This window comes from Rattus norvegicus, chromosome 8 (genome assembly GCF_036323735.1).
Source record: "Rattus norvegicus strain BN/NHsdMcwi chromosome 8, GRCr8, whole genome shotgun sequence".
In the NCBI taxonomy this organism is placed as follows: Eukaryota; Metazoa; Chordata; class Mammalia; order Rodentia; family Muridae; genus Rattus; species Rattus norvegicus.
Genome location: NC_086026.1, coordinates 116,245,164 through 116,268,006, shown reverse-complemented (window position 1 = coordinate 116,268,006; position 22,843 = coordinate 116,245,164). Strand labels below are relative to the sequence as shown.

The window sequence follows — 22,843 nt, the reverse complement described above, 5'->3', positions numbered from 1 at the left end:
ATATTAATATTAAAAAAAAGAGTTCTGGAGATCAAACTCAGGTTCTGTGCTTGCAAGACAAGCATTCTTTTTTGACTGTGCTATCTCTCAGTTACCCATTTGTGACCTTTTTGAAAATCAGCAATAGTTCCTCTTAGTTGGTGCAATTCTAAAGAACTGAGAATAATGTTCATTGTGTCATCTCTAACAAAAACTTAGTGGCCTGTGGAAGAACGGGTAAAAGGAAAGTTGGTGCTGTCTGAGAACTCAGTCACTTCTGATTGTGTTCGTCTAATTGTCTGGGTATCCACACATAATTGTACATATTTGTGTGGCTGTGTGATAATTTGATATATTTATGCAATGTGTAATGATCAAATCAGGGAGTTAGCCTTTCCCCTTCTTTAAAAAGTGTTCTTTCTTTGTATTGGGAACCTTTGAAATTCTCCTTTTCATCTTTTAAAAATAAAATCAATGCTGAACTGTAAACTTTAATTACAATACTGAACTGTGATGTGTGCTATTCATCTTTCCCTGTGCTCCCTCCGTCTAAGCTCTGATTTAAAGAGTCCTGGTTTTCCCTTCTGCTGTTGATGAGGATGATAATGTCAATGACAACACAGGGTCTTGCTCTGGAAGCTTTGTTGGCCTGGAACTTAGGTAGACCAGGCTGGCGTCTCCTGTCTTATTAGCATACGTAGTACTTGGCTATTGATGTTTGACACTGTCAGGAGCTTGAGGGCTGAGGTGGTATTTTGTTTCTTTTTGTTCGTTTGTTTGTTATTTAGACAGTCTCTCTTATGTAGCTCTGGTTGTCTTGGAACTCACAGAGATCCACCTGCCTTTGCTTGAGTGCTGGGATTAAAGGTATGGCCACTACACCCGGCCTTTGTTTTTCTGCTCAGATTGGTTTAAATTAATGTTAAGTGAGGGTATGTAGAAGCCTATTCCTTGTTACTGTGATTGTTACTCTATTGGTATAAACCTTATTTCCTAGAATGACAGCCATCTAAGGTACTAAGGCCAGTTGTGATGATTCATACCTAGAATCCTTGAGCTTGAGAGGTGAAGTTATGTGGATCTGGAGTTCAAGGATAGCCTTGCAGGTTAAAGACCTCCCTGAGCTACATGAGACCCTGTTTCAAAAAAAAAAAAAAAAAAAAAAAAATCTCCACACCAAATAAAAAAAGGAGGAAAGAGATGCCCTTTGTATTTAACAATAAAGTTGTGGGGACTGGGAAGGGATAAAGAAAGAGAAGGGAAAGGACGGGGTGGGGTGGAGAGTGAGTTTTGGTATATATGGTAAGTTTCATAGCAGATTGGCAATGCCCACAGAATAAAGATAATTCCCATTTACACACCTGCCCTGGAAGTTCACCGTTGGTCAGGAGGTGGCCTGTATTAACTAACCCTTTAGGGGAGATTCGTAGTGTTTAGTATAGCTAATGGAATTTAGAAGAGAAGTATGATTCCAGAACTTGAGGGCACTTTGCAAAACTTGTTGGAAAATGTAGAGAAGAGCCTAAAAGGCTATCTGGCCACTGAGGCCTTCGCATGAGGCTTCCTACAAGCTTGGGCACAGTGACAGTATGGCAAACAGCTTCTCACTGTCTGTGTGGTGTCCTGTGGCTGGAGCTACCCTATCCCCAAAGGATCCATTCCTTATATTCTAAGTGTTCCCAGTTCCCTGGATGCTCACTCTGCCTGAAGTTTACACTTCCTGGTGTCCTCTGCTTAGTGAGGATTTCCTTGACACCCAGTGTAAAGTAGCAGCTCCTCCTGGCACACACCAGGCTTCACACTCTCTACGTATTCTTTTTCCTCTTTCTGTACCTGGAGTAGTGCTTGGTATTATAGGGGTGTGTGTGTGTGTGTGTGTGTGTGTGTGTGTGTGTGTCTGTCTGTCTGTCTGTCTGTCTGTCTGTCTGTCTGTCTGTCTGTCCCCATGTGTCTGTGTCTGTGTGTGGACAGGCAGGCAGGCATGGGCATAGGAAATGGTTTTCAGCAAACTGAAGGAAGCAGCAGGAAGGCGTGAGCAAGTGTGAATTCGAAGACATCAGTTTTTATTTTGTGGCTGTTACTTTCTTGTCAAAGCAGCCCCTGAGACACTTGAGCTGGGCAGACTCATCAAAGTGTGTATTAAGATAGCATTCTCATAGAGAGGATTGAGATCTGGATTTGGTTAGTTTGCCTGGCTTTAAAAAGCTCTAGCATTCTCTTCAGTATGTTTTTCTCGGAAAGGCTTGTACTCCTAAGTAAAACTTTGGTGATTCTGATGCCTCTTGACCTCCTCTTAGGACCCTATTGTGGACATGAGTCGGTAATGCCCACTGAGGACTTCTGGGAGCCATGTCAGACGAATCCGCCTCAGGGAGCGATCCAGACCTGGACCCGGACGTGGAGCTGGAGGATGCGGAAGAGGAGGAGGAGGAGGAGGAGGTGGCAGTGGAGGAGCATGACAGGGATGACGAGGAAGGCCTGCTGGATGGTATGTACCTCTACTAATAACAGAGTGTCATATCCTTTCTTCTGTGGAATTTTTACGGGAGAACATGGTATTTCTAGTTGGTTTTTTTAGAGGGCTGGGGTTAGAGGGCGTTGAGACAAGGTCTTGCTCTATATAGCTGAGGCTGGCCTGGAACTCACTGTAAACCAGGGTTACTATAAACCGTTGCAGTGTTTTTCTTTACCCTTCTAAGTACTGGGACTGTAGGTGTATGTATTATGCCAAGGATTTTGTAGGCCATCTGTAGTGAGAAGAGCAGGCTGAGAATAGTGCCACAGAACTGTGGTCATTCCCAGGGGATGGATGATTGTTCTTTCAAGGAAACCTTGTTTTAGTGGTAGAAAGTTGAGCATTGTTGAGTCCATCTTTGACAAAAAGGTAGGTTCAAATCCAGAGGTGGAGAAGTCTGTGGTAGAGTCCCTGTGCCAAGTTGGCAGCCTTGAAGTGTGAGCTCTCAGGTATAGTGATAGCTAGTGAGTATCCTGTGAGTTTCCTGAAATCATAATTAAAATTCCGCTCGCATGCTTATAATGAGGGAATTATGAGGATAGAGATTCTTAGACAGACTGACAGTCTCAGAATGTTAATCTTCTCTAGTGCTGGCCCCCTGTAAGTTTCTCCAACTAGGAGGCAGCTGCATCTTCGTAGCTGATAGGCTCCCTCCAGATCCCAGATTCCTCTTATCTACGTCCCTGTTTCCTTTGACCTGTGACCTTTTTTTTTTTTTTTTTTTTTTTTTTTGAGCAGGGTCCCACTTTGTAGCTCAGGCTGGCCTCCAACTGGCAGTCCTCAGGTGCACTAGGCTAACATCTGTTTTTTGAAATAGCATAGAAACTTTCTTTCCTTTTGTGGCATTGGGAATTGAACCCAAGGCCATTGCCTGCTAGCAAAGCCCTTGATGACTGAACTATATCCCCACCACTTTGTGTATTTTGTTTCCAGACAGGGTCTTACTAAGTTGCCAGGCTGGCACTGAACTTGGTCTGGAGCCCAGGCAGACCTTGAACTTGAAATTCTTCGACATTAGCCTCCCAAGCACAAGAGATTCTAGGACTGTGCCACCAGACCAATGAAGCTCTTTTGATATTTGTGTGTACATGTGTTTGTGCATGTTTGGATGTGCACATGGAGGCTAGAAGCTGACATTGGGTGCCTTCTTCAGTTCTCTTCACTTCTTTTTGAAACAGATCTCTCACTGATTGAGTTAGAGGAGCTGGCCCATAACCCCCAAGGATCCTTCTGTCTCCACCTTCTCGGTGCTGAGATGACAGATGAATACTGCCATGCCTGTCTTTTTCATGGGCTTAGGGATCCAAACTCAACTTGTCATGCTTGAGTAGCAAGCAGTGTACCCCCTGGCATTTCTCCAGTTTCCCACTAACCTTTTCTTTTGATCTTCAGTCCATGGTTAAGTTATCTAGTCAGTCTTAGGCCCTCTCAGTTAATTCTGGCCTTTCATGGCCTATAGTACTCACTGGGGAGAAAGCTTTTGGTGATAACAGACTACCATTCGACGACTTGGTGGAAGGGAACAGTGCACTAGACCGTCACTTTTGAGAAGGAGTCTAAGGAAGTGTGCTCCACCCTTCAGATTCTGATCCTGACCAGCAACCCTCTTTCTGCTGCTGCATTCTTCCTTTCTCATTCTCTCTAACCTCACACATGCCATGAGGTTCAGAAGTCAGATTTGCTCTCCATTCCACTGATCACATCTTCTCCATTTAACCTTTGACTCCCTGGGGATCTGCATCACTTCCTGTTTCTCATCTGGGTTCTCAGATTGGTCTTTGTAGACACCTTTAGAACCCTATAAAGTTGAGATGGGTTTTAGATGCTGCTGCTGAGTATGACACGTACACAAATATATACGTGTAATATATATGTGTATATACATCTTCCTTCCTAGCTTCTTGGAATAGTCCAGATCCCTTCCTTCTGTCTCTCCTCTCTTCACTACTCCTCTTCTTTTGAGGCAGGGTCTCTATGAATTTCAGTCTGTCCTCCTACTTCAACTTTGTAAGAAATTGGATTGTAAGTGTGTAGTGTTCCTCTGTACCTGACTTTACTATGACATTTTATATATGAGGCTTGAGTATCTGTGGACTCTGTTATCTGCAGGAGATCTTGGAAACAATTTCCCCAAGTTATAAAAGTATGTCCTAAAAACTACATGCCTTTGAAGCCATACAGTTTCGTTTTGTTTTCCCCCAGAGCCGGGGACTGCTCTACCACTGAGCTAAATCCCCAACCCCCAGTTTTTTTTTGTTTTTTTTTTTTTTGGTTTTTGAAAGAAGTGACAAGACTTTTACTGTGATTTGTTTAAGAATAGTGTGGTTTTAATGCTGGGTTTTCGCCTTTTTTCTTTCTCTATTTTTTGTTGTCCCAAGAACGGAACCCAGGTTTTGCATTCTTCCAGGCGTGCATTCTCCCACCAGCCAATAACCGTGTCCATAGAGTCCGCAGATCTCAGGTCTCACATATAAAATGTCACTGCAAAGCCAGGGCACATGCATTTTGTTTGTTTGTTTGTTTGCGTTAAAAACCAAATTATTTTGCAGTAGACATAGAAATGTACACCTTTAATCCCTATGAGAGGCAGAGGCATGAGGATCTGTAGTGAAGGCTAGCCAGGGCTACATTGTGAAACCCTGTCTCTAAAAGGTAAAATAGTGCATGTCTTCAAATTGTGCATCAAGGCTTGTTGTGTGGTTTTCTATGCTCCATGATCTCTAGCAGAAGAGAGTATCGAGAATGGTTTTTTTTTTTTTTTTAAGAATCTACTTAGCAGAAGAATGAATTTGAGAGGCCTTGGATGTAACTGTCAGCATCCCTTTAGAGTATTTCATCATTCTGCTGCATTTTGGGGGAGGAGGGATACTAGATGTTGAGCTCAGGGCTGTAGGAATGCTAGGCAAGTACTTGTACCAGCCGAGATGTGTCTCCAGCCTTCCGTTTTATTCTTTACTTTACATGGCATATCAAGTTGCTGGAATTCTAGTCTGCCAACGGCTTGCTTAGTCCCTTCTGGGAGCTTCTTCATCTCCAAAAGCACTTCATCTACTGAGTGGGGGAAGCTGCTCTCCTCTATCTCTGGGCCTTTGACCCTCTTCAGGAAGTCTGCCCTTTTGCTTTTCATGTGTTCCCCTTCTATTTGTTCTATTTGAAATTTGAAGTATCAGGGAAGTGTTCTAGGCAAACAATCAAGGAAAAGCCTCAGGAACAAACTTGATTTAGAATCAGTAACAATGAGACCCATTGTGGCTGGAGTGTAGTGAGATAGTTACAAGTCAGGGACAGAGGAGTCTGGGATAAGATAGGCAAGGTGTTCCAGTTTGCTTTTCTACTGCTGTGATGGACACCATGACCAAAGGACCCACACAGGAACTAAAAGTTTATTCGACTTATACTTCCAAGTCACAGTTTGTCACTGAGGAAAGTCAGAGCAGAAGCCTGGTGCAGAAACCACAGAGTCATGTTGGCTTTCTCTCAGGCTCATGCTCAGCTACTTTATACAGCCCAGGCCTGCCTGCCTGCCTGCCTAGGGCTAGACCCACTTATGTTAATTAGTAATCAAGAAAATGTCCTGCAGGCATATCCACAGGCCAGTCTAAGGGAGACAGTTTCTCACCTGAAGTTCTCTCTTTCCTAGATATATCAAGTTGGCATCTAAGATTAGCTATCTTACAAGAGGCATGAAGATGAGATAGCTAAAATCCTGAATTAATTTCTATATTTCCACCCCCCTCGTGTGTATGTATGTATGCGCACACACATATACATTTCTGTGTATGTGCTTCAGTTATAGGTATATATAGGTATCAGAGGACTACTTATAAGAGTTGATTCTTTTTCCACAATATGGGCCCCAGGATTGAACTCAGGTGGTCAGGTTTGACAACTGGCACCTTTACCAACTGAGCCATCTGGCTGGTGCCCACAGTTTGGTCACATGGGTTAGTGAGTTCAGACTCTTAGTGAATTCTCACTATGTCAGTAAAAGTAAATAGCAACAGTCTGCAGGAAAGGTCATGCTCTTCAAGTAGCTGGAAGCAGAAAAAGTGCAAGGGGCTCCAGAGTTAACTTAACCAGAAGCAACATGAGTGGGTTTGGGTTTATAAAGTATTACATGCATTCCACTTGAGCTTCTTCAGTCCCTTCCCTAGCTCTTCCTTTGGGATCCCCAGGGTCAAACTGATGCTTGGCTCTGAGTATTTGCATCTATATTGGTCAGATGCTGGTAGAACCTCTCAGGGACCAGCCATACCAGACTCCTGTCAGCAGGCACTTCTTGGCATCAGCAATAGTGTCTGGGTTTGGTTTCTGCAAATGGGATGAATCCCTAGGTGGGGCAGTCTCTGGATGGCCTTTCCTTCAGTCTCTGTTCCATTTTATGTTCCTGTCTTTTCTTTGGACAGGAACATTTCTGGGTTAAAAATTTTGAGATGGGTGGGTGGCCTCATCCCTCAATTGGAGGCCATGCCTATCTACTGTAGGTGGTCTCTACCGGTTCTGTCTCCCCTTTGTTGCTTATTTTGGCTAAAGACCAAGGGGATTGGAACCCCTTAAGAAGAACAGTTATCAACTAACGGGGTCACCCAGAGCTTCCAGAGACTAAAGCACCAACCAAAGAATATATACATGGAGGGATCCATGGCTCCTGTTACATATGTAGCAGAGGATGGCCTTGTTGGGCATCAATGGGATGGGAGATCCTTGGTCCTGTAGAGTTTTGATGTCCCAGTGTAGGGGGATGCTAGAGCGGAAAGGTGGGAGTGAGTGCGTGGGTGAAGGAGCACCTTCATAGAGGCAAAGAGGAGGGGGAAAGAGGGAGGATGGGATGGGGTGCGTGTGGAGGGATAACCAGGAAGGGGGATAGCATTTGAAATATAAATGAATAAAATGATTAATTAAAAAAAAAAAAAGAATTTCGTGCAATCCCAGTACTAAGGAGGCCGAGGTGCAAGAACCCTGAGACAATCCTGGCCAGATCATGAGACCCTGTGAACTCCTAACTCCTCCACCTCACAGGGTTGGGGTGGGAACTGTTTATTACACCTACGAGGGTTGGACATGACTATCAAGTGGTTGCCTAGCCTGCATGTGTAGAAGACCCTGGGCTCAGTTCCTAGTACCATGAAGCAGAGCAAAAGCTCTCTAGGGAATGGCAATTCTTGTAGTGCCAAAATTTGGAGGCTAAGGAGTGAGGATTGGCGTGAGTTTGAAGCCAGCCTGGTCAATGTAGGGAGACCTGTTTTGAAAAACAACAAATAAGAAAGGGTTAAGTATGAACTCAGTGGTAGACTATTTGGCATGCACAGGGTCTTGGACTCGGTCTTTTGTGTTACCACCCTCCAAAAGTCTTCCAAAAAGGGCTGGAAAGTTGGCTCCGTGGTTGGGGGTAATTCTTGTTCTTGCAGAGGACTGGGGTTTGATTCCCAGCACCCACATGTCTTGTCACAACTGTCTGTAACCCCAGTTCCAGGTGGTCCGATTCCCCCTTCTGACCTCCTAGGGCAGCAGACATGCACATGATGCACATACATACACGAAAGCAGGATAATTGTAAATACAAAATAAATCTAAAACTTCAAAAACAAAAAGTCCCCCAACCAAAACTGTACCTCAGTTTTCAGAAATCTCTGCTTTTTGTCACAAATTTTTTTTGTCACAAATTATTAATTTGTATTTGTGTGTGTGTGTGTGTGTGTGTGTGTGTGAGAGAGAGAGAGAGAGAGAGAGAGAGAGAGAGACAGAGAGAGAGAGAGAGAGAGAGAGGCAGGCAGGCCTGTGTATTAGTTGGGTTTCTTCTATTGTTCTCGACCTTAAATTTTGAAGGTCCCTCACTATATCCCAGTGTTCTTCATTCTGGTTCGATTGGCTGGCCTGCAAACCTCCAGGATTTATTAGTTAGTTCCCTCTAACACTAAAGGTACAGTCATGCCTCACCGCGTCCAGCTTTTTACACATGTGCTGGGAATCCAAACTGCAGTCCTCATTCTCTCACAGCCCGTTCTTGCTCGCCAAGCCATCTTCCTGGCCCCGCTTTCTAGAATTTTACATAATTGGAATCATGTAGTATATTGCATTATATATTCTTTCTACCAGTTTAACTTCATTTACTCAGCATAATTATTTTGAGATTTATGTGTTTTCTGGTTTGAGATGAAAGTAGGGAAGAATGGACATATTTTTAGGAACGAAATGAGTTAGCAGATGAGCCTGTCATAGTGATGCATACTTTTAATTCTAGCACCCAGGATGGAGGCAGAACTCCGAGTTCAAGGCCAGCCCCCGATACATAGTGACTTTAGGCCAGCCAGGGCTACATGCAAACAGAAAAGTCCGAAAAATTGAGTGAAAAAAGCCTTGGAGAGTAGTCAGGCCCCTATTAAGAAGGCCGAGTGGAGGCACTAATGTCCCTTAATGACATTACATCTAGTTAGGTTTTAGCATTTCATTCTCTCTAGACAGTCACATTTCTTAAATTACATATTCAAGTCAGATCTTTCTTTATTGATGAGTAGTTAACCTACTGACTGAATATACCCCAAATTGCTTATATACTTGGTTTCCCCACAACTAAAGGGTTTTTGTTTTGTTTTGTTTTGTTTTTTTGTTTTTTGTTTTTTTTTTTTAAAGACAGATTTCCTATAGTCTGGGCTTGCCTGACTGACTGTGTAGTTAAGGTTAGCCTTGAACTCCTGAATTCTTGATCCTTCTGCCTAAGCTTCTGTAGTGCTAAGAATGTAGACCTGTACACCACACCTGCACCCCCCCCCCTTTAACCTCACTGAAATAAAGCTTCTATAAGTAACTGTGCAAGCTTCTTATGGATTTGGGCTTTTGTCTAGCTTAGCTAATGGGTTCTGAGCCAGGGGTGTCGCTCCATTGTTGCATAGCAATTGTTGTAGCCTTGCGTTTGTTCCCTAGCACCTCTCCCTCTAATGGGTTGGATTTGTTATCTCTGTTATCTACTGGACAAGTCATGTGGAAAACTGGAATAGAACCTGGAAGTGTTTTGTTGGAAATAGTATTTAAATCATTAAACGTTTATTTGCACATAGTAGCAGGACTCATTGTGATGGTGCCAACGCTGATCATACCCACCCTTTTCTCCTCCTCGTCTTCCTTCTTTGGCTTCCTGAGACAAGGTCTTGGCTACATGGCCTAGGTTGGCCTTGAACTCACTGTGTAGTTCAAATTGACATTAAAATCACTCTGAAGTTCATGCTAACCTTGAACTTGAGATCTTTCTTTCTTAGCTTTCTGAGTATCAAATTCATCATTCTCTTCACTTTCTTTCTGTCTTTGCCTCTTTTTTTCAGTTAAAATATAATTACATAATTTCTTCCCCTTCCTTTTCTCCCTCCAAGAATTCAGGAGTTCAAGACTAACCTTAACTCCTTTTGCTCAAGTCTTGTTAAGGCAGCCGTAAAGATGAGACTTCATAGGTGTAGCTTTTCTGAGAATTCTAGATGAGATTGCAAAGCCAACTTCCTGTTTCTCTAGCTCTTATGGTCTTTCTGTTCCCTCTTTCCTCTATGATTCCCAAGCTTTAACTTTTTACTGTTTTAGATGTATCAATCTGAGTTGGGCACCACACAGTCCAGTCATTCATTCTCTGCATTTTTATTGGTTGTGATTTTCTGTAATTATCTCCATCTGTTACAAGAAGACATTTCTTTGTTGAGGGCTGAGATCTATTTTTATCTGTGGATAATCTCAGTAATATTTGTAAAGCTTTTAAATTTCTTTGCCACGCATTGTCATGGACATTGGGAATTCAGAGAGGACCAAAACATGTTTTCCCCATGAGTTTCTCATTCTTGTAAGGCATTTATAATAAATACATAAATAATGCCTGGTTTTAATTATTTATCTTTGAGATGTGTGTTCTGGCTGGCTCAGTACTTACTATGTAGCCTAGGCTGGCCTCAACTCATGGTAATCTTCTTGTCTCAGCCTCACAAGTGCTAAGATTACAGTGTATAAGAAGATTTTTAAGTGCTATAAAGAAACAGAAACTAGATAAAATCTGAGTGAAATATGAGTGTGAGAACTGCTACTTTATGTGGGGTGTAAAAACAAAACAAACAGCCCGACCACAACTAAAAAACCCTCTTGAGTAGATAAATTTTGAGTTGAGATTTGAACATTTAGGGGTTTGCTGGGAAATTGCCCAGTGGAAAGAGCAATCCAGTCAGCTAGAGACACTGGAGAGTGTCAACAGGACAGCAACAAGATCTGACTTCCATTGTAAATGATCCTTCTGGTTTTTATGTAGAGACTTCGCTACAAGGAAGGACCAAAGCAGAGAACAGCTACAAAGGTTTCACAAAAATCCAGGCAGAAGGTGATGATGGTAGCTTGGTGGAGATGATAAAAGTAATAATTCGATTTTACTATGTTTTAAAGATAGAGTAAATGATTTTCTTCAAGATTTGTTTATCTGTATTTATTTTATATGATGGGTCTTATACCTGCATGGATGTATTATACCATGTGCATGCCGGTTGCTGTGGGAGGCTGGAAGAGGACATCAGGTCCTCCAGAACTGGAGCCACAGTTACTGTGCTCTGCGGAGTGGGCGCTGAGAATCAAACATAGGTCCTCAGGAAGAGTAGCCAGTGCTTTAGACCCTGAGCCTGGCTAGCCCTGTATTTACCTCAGTCTCTTCTTTTTCCTTTTTCTTCTTTTCTTCTTCTTCTTTTTTTTTTTTTAAATCCAGTGGTTATAGATTTTATGAAAGATTGTGTGGAAGAAATTAAGATGAATTCCAAAAATTGTGGATTGAAAAACTGCTGGAAGATTCCATGTCTGGTCTTTGAGAGGTCTGGGGTGGAGGTAGAGCAGAAACAAATGAGGGCACAAAGGAATTTGGTTTAATAAGCATTAGATTTAGTGTGGATTGTATCTGCAAGTTGCAGCATCTGGAAAGGAAGGGATGGTTAAAGTGGAGAGGACTCTAGATTAGAGTATGAGTTATATTTGAGTTTAAATTGCAAGTAAAGATGGCTCATCTTGTTGGGGTTCAGGAATCGCCCTACAAAACACACAATACCGATCTCAGTCAGACAGGGATGACTGAGACAGGGATGGCTTATTGAACTCACACTCTAAGACCTATCGGTCAGGGCCGTAACTCAGAATTTGGGGGCTGAGGCCATGAACATGAACACTTCTCTATGTCAGCTTATAAAGGCTAAAACTGCAAACCTACAATGAGCTCACACGCAGGTGCTGAAAGTGCTGCCCAGTGGTCGGCCCTGACTCAAGCCATTTTTTTAGACATAACAGTATTGACTTTTAATTTGATGGGTCCTACATGAAGCTTATAGTTGCAGAATTTCTTAAAGTTAACACACCTCATAGCATACAGAACATAATGGTATGTGGTCAGCATGACCCTGCTCTAGTCAAGTTATTTTTGTGTGTCAGTGACTGGCAGGCATATTCTAGCAACAATATAAAATAGCTGGTGGGCAGGGAACAACATGACTACAGCTGTGCTAGGGGGTAGGCCTCAACACACCTGAAGGGTAAGAGAAACTGTGAAAACCAGGTTTTACACGTCAGTATTTATAGAGAAGGCTAGAGAAAGATCAGCAAGAAGAAAAGCCTACCAAGGTAGAGGAATCCAGAGAGAAGTGCTGTGAAGGAGGTCAGGTGCCTTAGTCAGGGTTTCTATTCCTGCACAAACATCATGGCCAAGAAGCAAGTCGGGAGGAAAGGGTTTATTCAGCTTACACCTCCATGCTGCTGTTCATCACCAAAGGAAGTCAGGACTGGAACTCAAGCAGGTCAGGAAGCAGGAGCTGAAGCAGAGGCCATGGAGGGATGTTACTTACTGTCTTCTTCCCCTTGACTTGCTCAGCTTGCCCTCTTATAAAACCCAAGACTACCAGCCCAGGGATGGCACCACCCACAATGGGCTGGGTCCTCCCCCCTTGATGAGTAGTTGAGAAAATGCCTTATAGCTGGGTCTCATGGAGGCATTTCCTCAAGGGAGGCTCCTTTCTCTGTGATAACTCTAGCTTGTGTTAAGTTGACACACAAAACCAGCCAGTACATCAGATAACAAAGCATTTCAAAGAAGAGTCTTTTGCCAGTAGCTGGGTCAGATTTCCCTGGAGCTAGAGTTACACAGTTATGAGCCACCATGTGAGTGCTGGGACTTGAACCTCAGTCCTCTGAAAGAGGAGCCAGTGCTCTTAACCACCAAGCCATCTTTCCAGACCCCTCCCCCGCTTTTAAAAGGGTCTCATTTGCTAGTCTTGCTGTCCTAGAACTCACTATATAGGTGGCCTTGAGCAGTCTTCTTTTTTTTTTTTTTTTTTTTTCCGGAGCTGGGGACCGAACCCAGGGCCTTGCGCTTCCTAGGCAAGCGCTCTACCACTGAGCCAAATTCCCAACCCTTGAGCAGTCTTCTTGCTTTGACTTCCCACATGCTAAGATTATCTTTAACATCTTGACAAGTAGTTTCAGGGTAGTGATAGAAGCTTAAAGAACAGGTGGGTAGGAGACCATCAAAACAACTGTGTCTGTCTGTCTCTGTCTGTCTCTGTGTGTGTTATTGGGGATTGAACTTAGGAGATCTTCGGTGCTAGGCAAGAGTTTTACCACTGAGATACATCTTTACCACTCACTCTTCTTACTTTAAAAAAAAAAAGTAATTACTTTTTCTTTACTCCCCCAAGTCCCTGTACCTCCTACTCCCCAAGATCTTATTGAGTTGCCCAGGCAGGCCTTGAACTTTCAAACCTCCTGCCTTAGCTTCCTTGAGTAACTAGGATTACGGGCCTATACCACCAGTCTCACTAAGAATAGATAGCTGAGAACTTTTGCTATATACAGGCACAGATAAAAGAGGCAATAGTGAAGGGGGAAGTTGAGGTCAAAGATTTTTTCTTTTTGGTTTGATGCTTTATTTATTTAAATTGTTATTGCTTAAATTGGCTTGAAACCCCTTGCTTCTATAGTGATTGGGAAGTGTGTGGACCACCATTCCAACAAGGAGGCGTTTGTGTGTGTGTGTGTGTGTGTGTGTGTGTGTGTGTGTGTGTGTGTGTGTGCGTGTGTGTGTGTGTGTTTCAGTGGGTAAGTTTTGTACTTTTAGTCACATGATAGTAGAGATGATCGGGAAGGGAGAGCAGTTGATGATGCAGGAAAGGCTGGTACAGTCCCTGCTGCCTTGACCCGGGTTGTGACTTGAATGACCTTCCCTGTGAGATGCAATGTTGAATAGTAGACAGGAACATGCCTCGGGCAAGGCAACCAGATACTAAACTTCTGTGATCTTGGCCAAGTCCTCGATAAACCTTTTAGTTCCCAAACACAAATGGAAAACTCTGAAACGCAAACTCTAGATCTTTTATTTTGTTGTTCTATATGAAGATTAGGAAGAAAAGAACCAAAGAAGTTGATGTAGATGAGCCTGGGGTAGCAGCCTGCTCTGAGCAAATCCGAAGGTGTTACCAGCTTCCTTGTTGAGTTTTATTGGTGTCTCTGTGGGTGGCCAGTAGCACTCCTTAAGTGACAGTTTGCTGTTTGCTCGCTTGCTTGCTTCTTTGTTTGTTTTGCAGTAGGGTCTCTGTGTAGCCCTGGCTGGTCTGGAACTATCTATGAAGATTAGCCTGTCTTTGAACCCATAGAGATCTGCCTGCCTCTGCCTCAGGAATGCTGGGATCAAAGGTGTCAGTACCCCTCCCTCCCAGCTTAACTACAGTTTCAGACCAGGTCTCTGTTCTGGGTTTGTTCTTTTACCATTTTTCCCACTTACTAGGAAGTTATAACACTTTTTCTTGGGAATGCTTGATTACTTAATTGTTGGGCTGATTTTTCTCAGAATAGCATTTGTCATAACTTCTCAGCCTTTTGGCTAAGATCAAATGTCAAATAGCAAAAGTCACAATTTGTGGCAGCTTCCCTGTTTGAGATGAAGCAGTGCCAATTTAGATACGAGTTCCTGTCCTCCCTTTCTCTGCCAGGCTGGAGGCACAAAGGGGCAGAGTGTTTGGGTATGCCAAGGGCATCAGAAAACCATGCCAGACGTTGACCCGTTGTTGAACACGACCTGGTAGTGCCTTTCCCAGTCTTTCTCAGTGATCAGGGAGGGGGCTTTGGGTTATTTGTTGTATTTGCACTTCTCAAATTCTTTAATGTGCTGAGCTCTTTTATGCTCATGGCCATTTTGATATTTGAGAACTTACCATTTCCTATTGATTTGTAAATTTTTGTGTGTAGATAGATGTGTTTTCTTTGATATACACAATATAGCTATTTTCTACCACTTGATTTTTTTTCCCCCTAATCTTCCTGATTTCAGAAATTTTCTGTTTTCAGAAATTTTGTTTTGTTTTGTTTTTTAGAGGTAGTATCTCATGTGAGCTAGACTGGCCTTAAACTTGATGTGGAGCAGAGAGGTTGGCCTTGACCTCCTTATTCTCCTGCCATCCCTTCCCAAGTACTGGGACTCTAGGCGTATGCAGTCCTGGCATCTATATTTTTGACTTTTTTGAGACAGCCTTGCTATTTAGCCCAGGTTAGCAGCTGCTGCTGTTCCTCCTCCCTACTCCCTTTCTCCTCCTCTTTTTAAATAGTTGCATGTATTTTAGGGTGACCTTGAACTTACTGGCCTTATTTCCTGTAAAGAGACATCATGGCAAAGTCAACTCTTAAAAAAGGAAGTATGCTTACTGTTTCTAGGGTTAGTCCATGATCAGCCTGGCAGGAAACATGGCAGCAGGCATGGCAGGCAGGGTGCACAGAGTTTAATTTATATCCTGATCCCAGCGAGGCCAACAGAGAGACTGGGCCTGGCATGGGCTTGTGAAACCTGGAAGTCTACCTCCAGTGACACACCTCCTCCAACAGGCCACACTTATTTAAAAAGGTCATACCTCCCAATCCTTTCCAAACAGTTTTACTGTGGACTGAGCACTCATACATATGCGCCTATAGGATCCATTCTCAAACCACCAAAATGACCTTGAAGTCCAATTTTTTTTCAGTTACATCCCAGTTGATGTACCTAAGACTTAAGACTTATTTTCTTGGGGGATGGAGAGATAACTCAGCTGTTAAGAGCACTGAGTGCTCTTCCAAAAGTCCTGAACAATTCCCAGCAACCACGTGGTGGCTCACAACCATCTGTAATGGAATCAGATGCTCTCTTTTGGTGTGTCTGAAGATAGCTACATATAAATAAATAAATAAATCTTATTAAAAAAAAGACTTATTTTCTTTTTAGTATGGCTAATATGTTCCATATCATTCTCCTGTGTCTTTCTCTGATTAAAGTTTAATTATGTACTCTTTATTAACAGAGTTAACATTTAGGCTTTTCTTTTGGACAGGCCTTTTCCATGTAAGCCTGGCTTTCCTGAAACTTCTTTTATAGACAAGGTTAGCCTGGAATTTAGGGATCTGCTTCCTTCTGCCTCCCAAATACTGGGATTAAAGGGGTCTCTATACTTGGCAACATTTAGGCTTTTAATTAATGAAATAGTTGAAAAAGCTCATCATAATCATGAGTATGTCATTTTGTTACTCATAACTTCAGATGTTGCTCTCTTTAGGGTATAGGGACTTATTATAATTTAGTTTTGCCTTTCATAACATCTCCTTTCAATCTGACTTAGTGTTCCTAAATCAGACATTTTTATCATGATTAAGGGTGTGAAAGAGTCATTTACACTTTTAAAATTATACCTGAATACATTAGATAGAAGAGCTTGTACCTAGTCCTGTGCATGGCAGTCTGGGGTTTTACAGAGTCGTTTCTTCCCATTGGCCTCTTGCTTTCCCAGCATAGCGTCTGCTGCCAAGTCAGATGCTCATGGAACCTTAGTCTTTGCCCACTCCCTTTTCTGAGCTACAAAGTCCTTCTGGGATCGATGAGAGAGCTGTTGTGTTTGAAGCTTAATGCTCCAATATATTCACCAGTAGGAGGAGAAAGTAACCTTGATTCCTGTTGGCTTTTTCTCCTTCCCTTTGGGCTACTAGAATAAATACTGTCTTGTGCTGGGTTAACTCATTAAAAGGTGAACTGTTATAGTTTTTCTTTGTGCCTTGTTTCTTGAAAGGGCAGCAGCTTCTTCTGATGTGTTGTTGTACAAGGCCCTAGTGGAGCTTGTGTCATGCAAAGATTTGCCTGTGCCCTCTTTGCCCCTGGCTCTTTCATGGGATGCAAAGGTCACATTTGCCCCTCTCCTTCTTAGCTCCTATGTTCACTTAAGATTCCATGAGATCGGGTTTGGTTTGTTTTTCTTAATGGTCCCCTTGAGAGAGGCCAGTTGGAGCTCCAAAAGTGGAAAACCCAGGTGGATTGAGGATTGACCTGGCCTTGTACCCTAGCCCTCACCTCTCTCTCTGATTCTGAGACAGGCAACTGTGGGGTGGGGGACTTTTATTATTTGTAGAATTTAATGGTAAATAGAAGAGTATTGATTCTTTAGTGATTCTGCAGTTTCTAGGAATAATGTAAGTCTGTCTTAGTCACTCTTCTATTGCTGTGCAGAGACACCATGGGCAAGTCAACTCTTATACAAGGAGACATTTAACTGGCTGCTGGCTTACAGTTTCAGAGGTTAGTCTGTTACCAGCATGAAGCATGCATGGCTCTAGTGCAATAGCAGAGAGGTTTAAACTCTGGTCCACGGACAGGCACATGGAGAAAGAAAAAGACTGCCCACCCCAGTGCCACACCTCCTCTTTCTAGGGAATACCTCCAGCAAGGCTGCACTTTCTAATCCTTCTAATCCTTTCAAACAGTTCCACTCCCTGCTGACTAACCATTCAAATATGGGTCTATGGGGGCCATTCTTTTTTTTTTTTTTTATTAACTTGAGTATTTCTTATTTACATTTCCCCTAATCCCTCCCCCTCCCCTTCTTTATGGGTGTTCCCCTCCCCACCCTCCCCGCATTGCCGCCCTCCCCACAACAGTCTAGTTCACTGGGGGTCCAGCCTTAGCAGGACCCAGGGCTTCCCCTTCCACTGGTGCTCTTACTAGGATATTCATTGCTACCTATGAGGTCAGAGTCCAGGGTCAGTCCATGTGTAGTCTTTAGGTAGTGGCTTAGTCCCTGGAAGCTCTGGTTGCTTGGCATTTATGGGGGCCATTCTTATTCAAACCCCACATCCTCGATTTTCCCCTCTATGGTTAGATTGATCATATTTGGAAGTAAACAATGAAATATTTTATTGCCTTTGTCTTCCTATTCAAATCCCCAGCCCATTCCATCCTACAATTTTTTTTCATTCTACAAATTTTTAACTAAAGAGACAAAGGACTCTTAGAGGTAAAATTCCTAAGGTAGTGCTTGGTAGACAGAGTCACTGTCCTGTTGTGACTACCAGCAAGCTAGCATTGGGTCATTCAGGCAGGACAGGGCCTTGCTTCTCTTCTGAATGAATGAGTGGATGCCACTTTTAGGAATGGCAGTGTAAAATGAATCATTTTAATATAAAGATGTGTAGTAAATTAATCCAACAGCTATGTTTCTTTACTTTTTCTAGTCCCCAATAACCACACAGAGAAAACAAGATTTATTTAAAGTTGCAATAAATACCTGGACAGTTAAATGATCTACTTTAAGTCCCTATGCTAATCTGTCTACCTCCCAGCTCCATCCCCACGATGCCTGCAGCTCAATATTGCTTTAGTTCTCTGCTTCAGATGTTTCTTCCCATGATGTCTTCTCGGAGCCTCTCCCGTAGGTCTACTTCCAACAGCTCTTCTCTCTCCTTCCCTTGACTGGCAGGAGGGAATAGAGTGTCTATTCTCTCTTCTGCCCAGCCATCGGGAGATCAGCATTTATTGACAAAGCAAAGAATAAATGGTAAGACTTGTTTACACAAACTCGAGACCAGAGGTGGTTGATTACAATGTTGTGTCTGGATTGAGTACACTGTTGCTAGAATCTTCAGACACACCAGAAGAGGGCATTGGATCCCCATTATAGATGGTATGAGCTACCATGTGGTTGCTGGGAATTGAACTCAGGACCTGGAAGAGCAGTCAGTGCTCTTAACCACTGAGCCCTGTGTCTGGATTGAAAGAAGATATGAGGGCAGAGAAATCAGCATTTGAACAACACAGGGATGACTTTTACACACTGCACAAACCATGCCTACACCTTAGCTCTCCACTGCTGTGGGCTGTGTAGTTCCACTTTCTTCAAGTGGGATGAGGCTGAGGTGGGCTCGTAGATGGAGAGGAGGACATAACGCTGAGTGTATAATCTGGTGTTGGACTCTTTGGTTAAGGAGAGATAAAACTAGTTGGTCTTTTCTATTTCTTTCTTTTGCAGAGGGCATGGAATGGGGAAGGCATTTGAGACAAGGTGTTATAGCTCAGGTGGGTCCCCAATTTATTATGTACCTGATGCTGGTGTTAAACTCCTGATCTTAATGAGTTCTCCTTTCAAATACTGAGCTTATAAACATGAGTTCACTTACCACCATGCTGTAGTCTGTCTCCTCCCCTCCACTGCCTGCCTTTGTCTTTTTTAAGATTTATTCATTTTATGTGTATGAACGAATGTTTTACTGTATGTATGTATGTATGTATGTATGTATGTATGTATGTATGTGTATCATATGTGTGCCTGGTACCTACAGAGGTCAGAAGAGAACATCCCATCTTCTGGAACTAGAGTTATTCATGGTTACAAGCCACTATGTGGACACTGGGAGTTGAACAAACCAGGTCTTCTCTTTTTTATATAAAATTTATTCTTTCACAGTTTTGTTAGTATCTAATATACTTTGGTCATATTGCCCACATTTTTCTCCTAAATCTTCCCTTCTTCTCTACAAGTTCTCCTTCTTTTTCTCTGCTTCACTTGGTGTGTGTCCCACTACATTGGATTAAAGTTGATTGCTAAGCAGGAGTGGGGATTTTTTTCCCCAGACAGGTTTCTCTGTGCAGCCCTGGCTCTAGCACTCTGTAGATCAGGCTGGCCTTGAACCCAGAGATCCACCAGCCTCTGCCTCCCAAGTGCTAGGATTAAAGGTATGTGCCATCATCACCTAGCCAGTCTTCCAATATTTATCCCTACATGGTTTTTAGGGGAGAGGAGGCCTACAAGCAGGAAACCGCTCAGGGAAGAAGGCACTGGGAGGGAAGGGGTCTCACTGATCAGGGTTGAACGTGCTTCTGCCCACTGAGCCTAGGATGGACAGGACCTCACCCGTATGTTTCTAAGAGGCTCTGGTGAGGACAGGAGACAGAATGAGTGAGTACTTGCTGCTTAGTTGGAGCCTCCCCCTGACCTACCCCAGCATCTGTTAAAAGGCGTGGTCCTGCAGGTGCGCTTGGGCGGAGCTGGGCACTGGGCCTCACTTTTGGTCACAGTTTTGTGGAGTAGCAATGGCTTTGCTATGCCAAAGGAATGTCATTTCCCAAGCTGGGTTTCTTGGAGCTCCTAAAATGTTTTTTTTTGAGGTGGAGAAGAATATAACTTTCTATGACTAGCCTATAACTTTATATATAAAGTCTCATATTTAGTCTTCATTATCTTGGAATTTACTGTGTAATCCAAGCTGGTTTTGAAGTCACAGAAATCTGCCTGCCTCTGTCTTCCAAGTGCTGGGATTAAAGGCATGCACCACTGTATATGTCTGGGTGGGGAGTTTTGTACTTATCAACAATTAATTATCTATAGCTCTTCAGGGAGGTGTGGGACCTTGTGATCCCTTCCTGTATCCAGGATGGAATGTTGATGAACCCAGTTTTGCACTGGTAACCAAAGTTCTTCTTTTTCTTAAAAAAAAAAAAAAGGATGTATTTTGTTTGGGGTGTGTGTATGAATGTAACGTGTTTGTGGTTACGTACATTGTGGCACTGAAGACAGCTTTGTGGAGTTCTTTTCTCCTTCCACCTTTATGCAGACTCATAAAATTCAGTAGTCAGGCTCAGAGCCAGTTGCCTTTTCCCACTGATCTTTCTCATTGGTAACCTCTTTCTTTCTCTCTGTCTCTCTCTCTGTCTCTCTCTCTGTCTGTCTGCCTCTCCCTCTCTCCCTCTCTCTGTCCCTCCCCCCCCCCCTTTTGAGACGGGGTTTTATGCCAAGAGAGCCCACTACATTATCTATCCCAGGATGGTACCAAACTCATAGCAATATTTCTTCAGTTCCCAAAATGCTGGTATTTGACCACAAAAAAATCTTCATGATGTTATTGGATAGAGTCAGTTCAATCTCTGCAGCACTGGGCCGAAAAGATTCGTTGTGTTTACAAATGATTGTTTCTTTACTATTTTTAGCCTGGATTCTGCTAAAGCTCACAGGGAATGACTTTGGCCCTGAGGGAATGAGACACTGGTTGTTGTGGCTGAAGTAGTAGTACTATAGTGGGTAGAAGTAGGAAGATCGTCAGATACACTGCGGTGCATAGAACAGCATCCAAACCAGTGTACTGGCAGCCCCACCAAGGCTGACAGAACCTGTGAAGCTTTGGGAACATTTACAAAGAATTTGTAGTTGTTCCTCTCTGAGGGCTGAATCTAGAGGACAGCTGTTTCTTTTCTTTGTGTCTTAAGTTGTTTCTTGAGTAGTCAGAGTTGGTATTGAGCCTTTATTTACTCCCTGATCTCTTTTTTAAATCTTTTTATTTAAAAAGTTTTGTTTTGAGACAGGATCTCAGTTTTGTGGTCCTGGCTGGTCAGGAACTATCTATGTAGACCAGGCTGGCCTTGAACTCACAGAGATCCCCCTGCCTCTGCCTCTGCCTCTGCCTCTGCCTCTGCCTCTGCCTCTGCCTCTGCCTCTGCCTCTGCCTCTGCCTCTGCCCCTGCCCCTGCCCCTGCCCCTGCCCCTGCCCCTGCCCCTGCCCCTGCCCCTGCCCCTGCCCCTGCCCCTGCCCCTGCCCCTGCCCCTGCCCCAGTATGGGAAGTAAAGGTATGCTTTATCATGGCTGCTGCTGCTTCAAGACTTATTTTTATTTATTTCTTTTTAAAATAATATATTCAGTCCATTAATAAATCTTCAGTTATTCATCTTATGATATTACATTGCTTTTTTGCTTTCTTTGAAGACTCCTCTATAGATCATCACTATGTGTGTACGTGTGTGTATTTAATTGCAACATCAGATAGATATTTTACTAATTTTTTTCAAATAACTACTAATATTATATAAAAAGTAGCAACAAATGTCTACAATGAGCCAAATATGTTTTATGATCACAAACATTGCTCTAACTTCTAGAAAGCATGGAGCACAACATCACAATAGATTAATAGGATATTATACAGTAATATTTTTTTACTGTTGAAATTTTTTGATTTTGTTTGTTTTTGTGAGAATTTCATAACTGAGCACTGCATCTAAATCACTCTACTTTCTCCTTTTCCCCTGCCAACTCCTTCAGTGCTCTCCAATAAATGAGTGATCTCTTCTTTAAATTATTATCGTTACATGTATATACATACATATATATGCATATATGTACATAATGTAGATATTGACACATACATGTATATATGTATATATATGTCACCTATGAAGTCTATTTAGCTTTGCTCATATATTTATGCTTCACGGTTGATCACTTAGGGTTGGACCTCCAGAAGATTTAAAGTGGTTATGAGCACCTTAGAGTGTGCCAGCAAACAAACTGTGTCCTGGAAAAGCAGAAGGTATTCTTATTAAACAGTGAGGCATCTCTCCAACCACATCTTAGATCTTGGTTTTAGAGTTATGTTTAATTTTGAATCTGCTAACGTTGCGTAGTATTAATGTCATAAAGATTTCTTTTTCTTCCTGGAAAATGTGGCAGTTTTGGTCTTTCTATAACCTGTTTTGAAGGTGAACCATATTTTGATTTATATGAATAAAAACCCATACAAGACCTAACGTAGGCCTACTGGCAGACCAGATCGCAGCTTGTTTGCAGTTGGCTCAGGTCTCTGCTGTGTGGCAGGCATTTGTAGTGGGCATTAGATGTATAGTGGAGAGTGAGCTGGGAAGGATTTGAAGGGATCATATTCTAAAGGAGAACATGGATGACAAGTGTTCAGTTACTAAAAACCTCACGGGCTGATGAGATGGCTAACCAGGTGATCTAGTGTGCTTTCTGTTGCTTCGATAGAACATTGACTAAAATCAACATCAGAGGGAGTGTTTATTCCACCTCATACTTCCTGACCTCCAATTCATCAGTGAGAGAAGTGAGGCCAGGAGCAAAGCTGGAATCTAGAGTCAGGAACTAAAGCAGAGGCTGTGGGGACGCTGCTGAATGGATGTTCCTCCGCAATAGCCCAGACTCCATATCCAGAGACGGTGCTATCCACATCAACCGTCATTCAAGAAAAGGCTCGATAGACATGGTTACTGGCCAGTTTGATCTAGGCAC

The 22,843-nt window shown here is 42.8% G+C and overlaps 1 protein-coding gene across 5 annotated transcripts in view; it reads left to right on the top strand.

Annotated features, from left to right (window-relative positions):
* The window catches only part of Rad54l2 (RAD54 like 2), a 102,069-nt gene that overhangs the window by 37,717 nt on the left and 41,509 nt on the right, over window positions 1-22,843 (top strand). For all 5 annotated transcript variants that reach the window (NM_001134520.2, XM_039081788.2, XM_063265821.1 and 2 more), the window contains one exon: window positions 2,277-2,467. In NM_001134520.2, coding sequence (NP_001127992.2) covers window positions 2,329-2,467 — 139 coding nt within the window. In that variant the 5' untranslated portion in view covers window positions 2,277-2,328. The remainder of the gene's footprint in view (window positions 1-2,276; window positions 2,468-22,843) is intronic.